Source organism: Mandrillus leucophaeus, unplaced genomic scaffold (genome assembly GCF_000951045.1).
Source record: "Mandrillus leucophaeus isolate KB7577 unplaced genomic scaffold, Mleu.le_1.0 Scaffold942, whole genome shotgun sequence".
Classification (NCBI taxonomy): Eukaryota; Metazoa; Chordata; class Mammalia; order Primates; family Cercopithecidae; genus Mandrillus; species Mandrillus leucophaeus.
Window position 1 is genome coordinate 419,962 of NW_012110275.1, and position 11,349 is coordinate 431,310.

At 35.4% G+C, this 11,349-nt stretch overlaps 1 protein-coding gene across 1 annotated transcript in view; it reads right to left on the reverse strand.

Annotated features, from left to right (window-relative positions):
- The window catches only part of LOC105532231 (inactive N-acetylated-alpha-linked acidic dipeptidase-like protein 2), a 612,136-nt gene that overhangs the window by 403,224 nt on the left and 197,563 nt on the right, over positions 1 to 11,349 (reverse strand). The window contains exon 3 of the mRNA XM_011970318.1: positions 5,030 to 5,149. Coding sequence (XP_011825708.1) covers positions 5,030 to 5,149 — 120 coding nt within the window. The remainder of the gene's footprint in view (positions 1 to 5,029; positions 5,150 to 11,349) is intronic.

The following is an 11,349-nucleotide window of genomic DNA, read 5'->3' on the forward strand; positions in this document are numbered from 1 at the left end:
AGTTATATACTGGCCCAATAAGGGACAACAATATGTAGATGTCAAGTCACATATCTAAAAGCCATTTGCTTATACTACTTTCTATTTATATTAAAATATAAATCTTATCTGATGAATACATAGAAAATGTTTCATTTGTAGGAAACTACGAAATCATTTGGATTTCTGGACCTTTACAATTGTCATTATAAGAATAAAAAATATATAAGAATAATGAAAAAGCTAGCTAATATTGACTAATATCTTAGTATATTACACAAAGTGCTAGGTAGTGATATATATTACTGCATTTACAAAAAAAAACAGAGTTTTTGGATTTTTTGTGTAATTTATGCACAAATGGCATAATTAATCAAGATATATATTCATCTGTAATTTTACTGCACACAAAATTGACTTCTACAGGAAAGGGAGCTGATACGTACTGTGGATTTACACAATAGCCCAACCTCCATGTTTCAGAGGGATTTACTTGATTTCTAGTTGTCCTCTAGTACACAGTAACTATTTGTTATTATGGCTTCTGGTAGAAATGATCCTAAGTAGAAAGTCAAATGCTTTTATTGCATTTTACAAAATTAATTTCCATCCTAAAGTGCTATTCTGCAGTTTGGGAATTTGTGAGGGTCTCCGTATCTGTTTTACTATGTGTCAGGTTGTCAGAGAGAAACCTGAGTACATTGTGACAAATTAATGTTTTGTCTGAAAGTTTAAATGTTTAAAGCACTCTCCCATAAAATAAACTGTTATAAATACATAGCTAAAATGAACCTAAAGCCTTTCCTCTAAGGCTTCAGCCTAAGGAAACTAGCACACAACTATACCCGGGGAACTTGGTTGACTCTTTTTCTGCAGCAAGATATGTATTTCACAGCACATATCTGAAAGCTATTTGCAGTTCATAGTTCCTACCCTGTAATGTTGGGATTTTCTCATCAATCTCCTCCTAGAGATTAAATTACATACATTCTTAGTATTTATGATCAAACTAATGAGATTTCCTCCTTCAGGACTGCAGATTATTTTTCTCCTCATTTCAAGAGATAATCTAATAATTTAATATCATAATTATGCTTCCCCTTTGCCCTCCCTAGCTCAGATGCAGATTCCCTCCCAAATTCATTTTTAAACTCTGATTTAGTAACTACTGCACAGCCAAAATAAAATGAACTTCTCTTTACTCATTCAGCTGCATGTTCCCAGACCAAATGCTCATTTAGAATCATGACTAGTTGTTATGATTCATAAAGAAATCTGTTGGTCTTCTGCCTTTTTCAACCCAACTGAATTACATTTTACCTCATTTCTGAATTTTAGCTCCAGAATATATTTGATGGATAGTTGAAGCAAATTTGGCTGCAGTCATGCTGTATAACTATGTTTAATACATGCTTCCTTTTTCTTACCAATGGAATGTATATTAACAGATACGGCAGCAATGAGTTCCCCCAAATCTCTGCGACAATCTACAGAAAACAGAAGAGATGGCTAGAATGGAAATTAAAAGGTTGAAGAGAGGATATCCTGTCTCCTCTTTCTTGAAGACAATGCCAAGTTTGTGGCAAGGCTCTGTCTCAAGGGGCATTCTACATAGAAATTTTTGTTAAATTTATTTAATAGGCCTAGAAGGGAAATTATCAGGGAAAATGATATCAGGATCTTTATAACTGTGTTCTATTCCAGATAAACCACTAACCCACTACTTTGTAGATACAGTCAAAGGGTTTTGTAATGTAAATATTATCTGTAGCAAATAGGAAGAAACTTGCTTTATTTAATCCATTATACACTGGTGAAGGTTTGGAGTATTTGACCTGTGAGCACAGTTAGAATTTTTCTTTTTTTTTTTTTTTTGATGGAGTTTCAGTCTGTCACCCAGGCTGGAGTTCAGTGGCGAAATCTTGACTCGCTATAACCTCCGTCTCCTGGGTTCAAGCGATGCTCATGCCTCAGTCACCTGAGTAGCTGACATTATAGGCGCATGCCACCACACCCAGCTAATTTGTGTATTTTTGGTAGAGACAAGGTTTTGCCATGTTGGCCAGGCTGGTCTTGAACTCCTGGGCTTACGTGATCCAAAAGTGCTGGCATTACAGGTGTGAGCCACCATGACCGGCCGGGTTAGAAAAAATTACAATGGTTATATTTTAACCTGAATCTTCAAAAGCTTATTTCTGTATACAAAATAAATACACAACAATTATAGAACATTTAGAAATGCAAAACAAAGGAAAAGGAGAAACTATCCATAATTCTGTCTAACCAATTATATAATTGGCCCCTACCACGCACATTTTTGGTCACTGGAAGGTTGAACAAGCAAGATTCATGTAATGTACCAAAAGCAATAGAACTTTGTTTCCCATTGCCCTTTTAAAAATATTCATACAGGTTCATTTTTCCTGAAACATCTACATAAAAGTTGGACTGTCCTACTATTACTCTGACTATTGTTAATAATAAAAGTCCTATAATCGATTTGAGTTAGTAGTCTTAAATAAGTAATTAGGTTTCCTAGCCTCATCATGATCAAAATTCTACTCTTACTCTTGATTTAAAATTGTATATTCTTACCCCTCCAGCAGCTCAGGTCTCCTTTTGGGGAAAGGGATGTGGTCTGTTATTTCCTTCCGCATGTATTAACTATACTCTCACCTATCTGTTGTTGGACAAGGGTTAGAAATTAGAGACTCAGTGGGTAGGATTTTTCTTATGTTACTGTGCTTGTCCTACAGGAGCTTCACATGTTCTGGGGCTCACAGATGTTTAAAGCTACCTTTGGATCTCCTGGGCATTTGTGAATTAACTGAAGCAGTACCTACTGCAATTTACTTGATCTAGACAAACGGCACTTTAATCTGGCTGGTCACTGTCTAATGAGTCACCATTGCAAGTGGCAATTTTAGTACAGGCGTGAAGGCAGACCACACTGGCTCTGTGTCACATGTGCTTATGACTGACCCATGGGAAACGCATGTATACTTTTCTGCTCCCAGTTCACGGGATGCAGGCCAATCTCAACACACATAATTTTTTTTGTATTTATTTATTAAATGCTTAGCAAACCCATCCCTTACCTTTAGGCTTCTCAAATAAAATCAGACACCATTCTACCATGTCCCCCACATTGCAGGGGACATATATTAAGCCCTCCATGTGGTTCCATTGAAGCCCCAGTCACCAGGCATGCAGTGGAACTTACCATAAATCTCTCCAAAATCCCTCTTCGTAAAATCCTCTCCCCACAGTCTCCAAACTTTTTCTACCTCAGATATGAGTGACAGGTTTAATAGTCTAACCTATTTTTAATTATTTCCTTTAAAATATTGATGTTTGGTAGCTAACTTTGAAATGTTCACTTTTCTTTATCAGGGAATCCTAACTAAAAATTCTAATTTAACCTCTTAATTCTCTATTGATATATTCTAGCTCCCCCCACTCCAGCCCCCCTCCCACACAAGTATACATACACATTCAAGACTTGGCATCTGAAATGAGACTGCCTCAGTTGAAAGCCTGACTGTTTCACTTAACTAGCTCTTTGTCTTTGAGCCAGTCACTTTTTCTTTTTGTGTCTTACTTCATTTATAATCTGAAGATAATAATAGTCCCTATCTCAAAAATATGATTATTTTGAAGATTAATATGATAATACATTTTTTAAATACTTAGAAAATTTCTAGCACATGTCATTAATAATGTTACCTTCATAGGCAATAATAAAGTCATTAGTATTATAATTATTATAAATGTTCTCTTGATCTCTTGTTTGATTTATGAGGATTTTTACACGTCATTAAATATTCTCCTTTACATCAAATTGTTATACCATATTCAGCTGTATAACGGCAGCATGATTTTCAAACACTAAACTGGATGTATATATCATTTCTAATATTTTGTCACATCATTGGTTATCACTATGTTTATCACCTCTGTGTTCCCGCCCTCCACCCCAACCCCAACCTTAGAATACATTGATTGAACAGGAATTTCTGGGTCAAAATATGATTATTTTAAGGCATTTAATACATATTAAAATTTATCCAGCAAAAATTAAAAATTTAATATCACTGTATATTCTGTTTTCAAGAGTATCTTAAAATTCTGGCCTGTCTAATCTACTATTAAACACTGACTTAAGGATAAGAGTATTATTGGAAGATAATAAAAAAAAAAAAACAGACATAGGATGTTCTCTAGTTTCCTAATAGAGTGTGCCAAGAGATTCCTGGAAATGCTTTTGGACCTGGGAATTAGCAAAGCTCATTTAAGGTTGAATGAGGAGAAATCCAATATATCTTCAGAACCAGAGAGTTCTGCTGACATAACTACACTAACCTTTTTTTTTTTTAATAGAAAAAGGAAATGAAGTGAGAATTAGCAGTAGTGGCTATCTACTGTGGTGGTTCATCATCAGAAACTTAGATTGAGCTGCTTTAATTATGTAAATGTATCTGTGGATAAGTGTCAATAAACTTCCATCCAAATAAAATAAATCAAAATTCTGCTTCTCTTAGCATATTCTATTTTAATTAAAATCCTGATCACAGCTAGTAACCGTAGTTATACAGTTGACAAAATAATCACTAAAGGGTGTAAATCATCTAGATACTTGTCTAACATAGAGGACATGATAATTAGTCCACCTGATAATAGAAGTTTCACATATGTCATAAGATGAAGATAACGTGTTTCTCGTTTTTCACTATTCCAGATAGGTACCATTATGAAGAGTATGCCAATTTTATTAAGGTCCCACAAACTCAATGTTACCTGACTTAAGGTATTTTCTCGCTAAAGAAATAAGAGCATAAATATATTTTTCTTATGTATCTTAATTTAAAATGTTCTACTGTGGAAAAGCCATCTTTCTGTGATACTCTCTGCCTCTCTCTCTTTCTCTCCCCTTCTCTCTCTCTCACACACCTATATGCACACACACACTCCACATTCACAAAGGCATATAATTCCAACAAAACCAGGTAAAATATTCACCCAACCACTGAATAACAGCCATTGGACCAACCTTATAAAGCAGTGGCAATTTTCCTAATTTCAGGAGTGCGATCTGATTTGTTACATTTTTTATTTTCCTAATCCTTTTTAAATCATCTGCCATTCCATAACTCACATCGATGACTTCAGCCTAAAAGAGGAGAAAAAAACAAAGAAAAATAAAGTCTCGGAGGAAGAAGTATAGCCAATTGTCCATTTAGTATAACAAAATTATTCATAATAATTTGAAATGTTCAATATAGAATTAATTCTGTCTCTTACCCTGTCCCAATTACTATAAACATGACCTTTCTATTTCCATCAAGGTACAACAATTCTTCTGGGCACCTGAGAAAATGTGAGTCATTTTTGCTTTGTTCTCTCTCTTCTAAAAAATGACAAACACAGTTCATTCTTCTAACAGACATTTGGAATATTCTACATTCATGTTTCTGGAATACGAGCCATTTTACAAAACACTGAAAGATTAATTTCCTTAAGGTCCAACAGCAGTTATATAATTCTCAGGCCTGAAAGAAAATTCAAATGTTTTCTATTGCTATCCAAATTAAATGCAGCATCCTCACTCGCATGGTCATCCTGAACAGCTGCTCATGATGCTCTGTTCAAGATTGTGCCATAGCCAGCTGTGAATGACAAATTCTTGAGTCATGCAGAATACAACCTGTTCAACCACATGTGCCAGTCTAGCAGCCCAGGCCTCAGATTATCATTTCTGTCACATTTTGCACTGCTCACCTGGAGTTACATTTGACCTCAATGTTACTCATTTTTATAAGTCCTCTTGTATTAATGACAAAAAGAAAGAATCTCATACCTTTCTGGAGATTCCAATCAAAACCTTCTCATGTAGTGAACCCTTCCCTTCTCCTTAGAAAGCACTGAACTGCAAATTCATATATTCCTATGAGCCAGTATGACTGATTTTAGCTTTACTTTCTGTAATATCTATTTATTATTAAAACAATAGTTGTCATGCTTTCCAAGGATTATATTATAACATAAATCTGCTATTTCAAATTGTAGCATATATCCACAGAGAGGCTGATTAAAAAAAAAAAACAGTTAGTTGTGGCAAATCATGAAAAAAATAAAGATGGAGAATCCAGATCTCGCGCTTTCCATCCTTCTTGATTGAAACTAATGCACTTCAACAAGTTTTACATGTAATACTTCCATAAAAGATTCATCTGAAGAAAGAGCATTGTTTCTCTAGGAACATATGAATACCTCCAAGAGACTGGCAAATCTGCTAGAGAAAATATTTCCGGCATGAAATATTTCTTTAGTCATCACATTCATCTGTATCTGTAAAAACTCTATGAATACATTAACGTTCATTTCAAATGTCACCTACCTGATGAATTTTATTTATCTGTTGCCCACATATGACCTCTCTCTACTTTGGCTCCCAGAGTAATCTGTTTTTGCCTCTCTTAAGGCCCTCACTAGACATGTCTGCCAGTTTCAGTTTCCAATACAGGGAAATTCCTTGGTGAAGAGCCCACTACATACCCATGCTCACCCCGGTGTCCAGCATATGCTATGGACTCAGTAGGTGTTGAATCAAAATGATTACAGCTCATAAAATATCTCTAAAAAGTTAAGCGGCACTTTCAAATGGATTTGCCAGGGAAATGTAATTGTTAAAAACACTTCTGTCAGAATGATTTTTCATTATAATTTTATTCCTATTAAAAATGATTAAATCAGTGCCTTTAATACATTTTTTAGTTTGCTGATACCATTACCATATAAATAACTGTTGATATATGATTTTAAAAGTCTGATTAAGTAAAGGATCACAAAATATTAATGATTACATTGCAAAAGTGAGAAAAATTTCTATTTTTCATTTCATTTCTAAGCTACCTACTAATTATTTGTGATTCACTGACAGCGTCTTATAATAAGGCTATTACTCAATTGATTATGTAAAAGAACTTTTTTTTATATGTAGTAGAGTTTATGGAAAACCTTACTTGTTTTGGGGGATATAGATCAGATTGTGTATACAGGCATACATCAGAGATATTGCAAGTTCAGTTCCATACTACCACAATAAAGCAAATATTGCAATAAAGTGAATCACACAAATTTTGCGGTTTTCCAATACATATAATAATGTTCACACTATATTGTAATCTATTAAGTGTGCAATAGCATTATGTCTAAAACAAAATATCATACCTTAATTTAAAAATACTTTATTAATCTGAGCTTTCAGTACATTTTTATATTTTTGCTAGTGAAATGTCTTGCCTCAATGTTGGTGGCTGCTAACTGATCAGGGTCACAGTTGCTGAAGGTTAGGGTGGCTTTGGTAATTTCTTAAAAGAAGACAACAGTGAAGTTTGCCACATCGACTGACTCTTCCTTTCATAAAATATTTCTCCATATCTCTCATGACATGGTGTTTGATAGCATTTTACCCAAAGTAGAACTTCTTTAAAATTGCAGTCAATTATCTCAAAAACCCTACTGCTGTGTTAATGAACTCAGTTTATTTAGTATTCTAAAGCCTTTGTTGTCATTTCAACAATGTTTCTGGGAATTGGAAAGATAGGGTCTAGAAGTAGATTCCACCTCAAGAAACCACTTCCTTTGTTCATCCATAAGAAATAACTCTTCATCCATTCAAGTTTCATCATGACATTGCAACAATTTAGTCACATCTTCAGGTTCAACTTCAAATTCTAGTTTTCTTGCTATTTCCACCACCTCTGTAGTTACCTCCTTAAAATTTTGAACCCCTCAAACTGATCCATAAGGGATAAAACCAATTTCTTTCAAACTCCCGTTAATGCTGATACTTTGACCTGCTCTCATGAATCACAAATGTGGCTAATGGCATTTAGGATGGTGTATCCTTTCCAAAAAGTTTTCCATATACTTTCTCAGATTTATCAGTGGAATCACTATCTGGGGAAGCTACAATCTTCCAGATATATTTCTTAAATAATAAGACTTGAACGTTGAAATTACTCCATAATCTAAGGGCTGCAGAATGGATGTTGTGTTAGTGGCTTTGAAAACAACATTAACCTCCTGTACATCACCATCAGAGCTCTTGGGTGACAAGGTACATTGTCAAAGAGCAATAATATTTTGCAAGGAATCTTTTTTTTCTGAGCAGTAGGTCTCCATAGTGAGTTTGAACATTATTATTCAGTATTCCATGTATAAACATATTTGCTGTTATCTGGTCTTCGTTATTCCATTTCTAAAGCACAGCACGGTAGACTTAGCGTAGTTTTTAAGGGCCCAAGCATTTTTAGAATGGTAAATGAGCACTGGCTTCAACTTCAAGTCACCAGCAGCATTAGATCCTAACAAGGGTCAGCCTCACCTTTGGAGCTTGGAAGCCTGGCCTAGACGTCTTCTCTCTAGCTATGAATGTATTAGATGACATCTTCATCCAACCTAAGGCTGTTTCGTCTACATGGAAAATCTGTTGTTTAGTGTAGCTACTTTCATTAGTACCTTAACTAGGTCTTACAGATAACTCGCTGCGGCTTCTATATTAGAACTTGCTGATTCACCCTGCACTTTTGTGTCATGGAGATGACTTATTTTCTTAAACCTCATGAATCAACCTCTGTTCGCTTCAAACTTTTCTTCTGCAGCTTCCTCATCCCTTGCAGCTTTCACACAACTGAAAAGAGTTAGGGCTTGCTGTGGCTTAGGCTTTGGATAAAGAAAGTGTTGTGGTTTGTTTGATCTTCTATTCCGATCACTCAGACTTTCTCCATATCAGCAATAGGACTGTTTTGCTCTCTAATTATTCATGTGTTAATTGGAGTGGCATTTTTAATTGCCTCCAAGAACTTTTCCTTAGCATTCACAACTTAGCTGTTTGACACAAGGGACCCAGCTTGTGGCCTATCTTGGCTTTTGACCTGCCTTGCTTATTAAGCTTAATCATTTCTTTTTATTGAAAGTGAGAGACATGTAACTCTTCTTTTCACTTAGAGGTCATTGTAGGATTCTTAATTGGTTGCATTTCAATATTGTTTTGTTTCAGGGAATAGGGAGGCCCAGGAGAGGGAGGGAGATGGCAAATGGCTGGTGGATACAGCAGTCAGAACACACATAAATAATATTGATTGAATCAGTTTGCTTATATGGGTACATTTCTTGGTGTCTCAAAATAAGAACAATGGACAATGGTAACATCACAGATCACTGATCACAGATAACCCTAGCACATATAACCATAATGAAAAAGATTGGAATATTGCAGGAATTAGCAAAAACTGAAATAGAGATGTGAGCTGAGCACAGGTGCTGAAAAAATGGCACCAGTAGACTTGCTAAATGCAGGGTTGCCATGACCTTCAATTTGTTGAAAACACAGTATCTGTGAAGCACCCTAAAGTGAAGCACAATAAATCCAGATATGCCTGTATAACAGAAAGGTATGACAGTTACAAAAATACCAATTCTTCAAAAGACATTAACATTATTGGAACATATCAATAGGCTGAGTCAACAATTTTAATTAAATAGCTCTTCAACTCATCTTCTCTAAATAGTACATGTTAATAAATCAAAGTGTTTCAGCATGTAAGAGGATTTTAGGTTTTCCCACAAAAAAATATTTCTCAATACAGACAACATTATATCAATTTATATTGGCTTATGCATTAAAAATCAATAATTACAGAAGTCTCAATGTTTTGATGGATTTGCAGGCAATAATAAAAATGTATCCATTGCCGGCCGGGCGCGGTGGCTCACGCCTGTAATCCCAGCACTTTGGAAGGCCGAGGCGGGCGGATCACAAGGTCAGGAGATCGAGACCATGGTGAAACCGCGTCTCTACTAAAAATAGAAAAAATTAGCCGGGCGCAGTGGCGGGCGCCTGTAGCCCCAGCTACTCGGGAGGCTGAGGCCAGAGAATGGCGTGAACCCGGGAGGCGGAGCTTGCAGTGAGCCGAGATTGCGCCACTGCACTCCAGCCTGGGCGACAGAGCGAGACTCCGTCTCAAAAAAAAAAAAAAAAAAAAAAAAAAAAAAAAAAAAAAAAAAAAATGTATCCATTGCTTTCAAAGCAAGCCTTAAAACTAGATCCTTTTTGAAAGTCTTTTCTATCTACTTTCAAGCAAACTGAACATCACAGCTGTAAGAAAACACATTGAATTTTTCTGAGGCACAAATCAATATACAATGATATGATAAAATGGAAGGTTATTTTTTTCCCATATTCTTGATGCTACAATGAACCTCTTCTTTCTTCATTTATTCTGTCACACTAGAAAACTGCTCACTCAAGTAATTGGGGGTACTATGTTAACTTATGACCAAACACCAATGATTAAGACACGTCTTACTAGTCTCTGTGGGAAATGTCAAATGAGCAGAAATCTAGTTACTTAAGTTACCCATTCTACGTGTACCACAGTTTTTCTAATGAGGACTTCCTTGGTACATAAGAGAGAATAATTGAGAGGTGCAACTTAGTTCTTGTTTTACAATTTTATTTTTTACCAGAGAGTAATATTTAAAAGTCTACATGTTAATTTTTAACTCTGATTCTATACTCATTTTTTTTAACTAAGAACAAGGAACTAAACACAACAGCAAAAATTGAAAAGGAAATAAAATATCTTATTCTATGTTAAAAAAGGAATCAAAGTTTTGGGATGACAACAAAGAGTGGTGGGCCACATACACAGAGCTGTGACAAAGATTTCCACACTTTAAGAAGTTAATTTTTAAAAGTTGCATTCTATATATCAGTGCTTCCATGGTTTTTGAGTGCCACAGATCACAAACATTTTAAAATAAAAACCATAGAAATCTCATTTCCCTCATCTGGCTCCTTTGGAAACCAAATCAGATAGGTTGCCCTCTTCTTTTTATGGGTGCCATAAAGTGTTAAATGCATCATTTAGACAGAGATGTTGTTTATCAACGGCATGCTAACAGGGATCCTATGTTTTAATGAAGAAGTGTACTATTACACTATTACACAGATCAAGCTTTGGACTTGTAAAAAAGATGTTGTAACTAAGAAAAATAAAACATTTAGTGAGCTCCTATTACGTGCTAGGAACATTGCCTATAATATCCTATTTTCTTCAGATAGCAATCTTACATTGTCACCATTTTATAGATAAGGAAAATGATGCTCAGAGAGGTGAAAGAAGCCGTCCAACTTATATGACTAGAATTCAAGGATGGCACAAGATTGTTTCGAGTCACCTTCCAGAAGGTCTTTTCATTGGAAAGGACAATGGGCATTTGGTGGCCACTAGAGAAAGACACTGTTGAGGGCACCACTGAGTTAAACACAGCAAATCAACTAGTTGAGTAATGACTATTGTT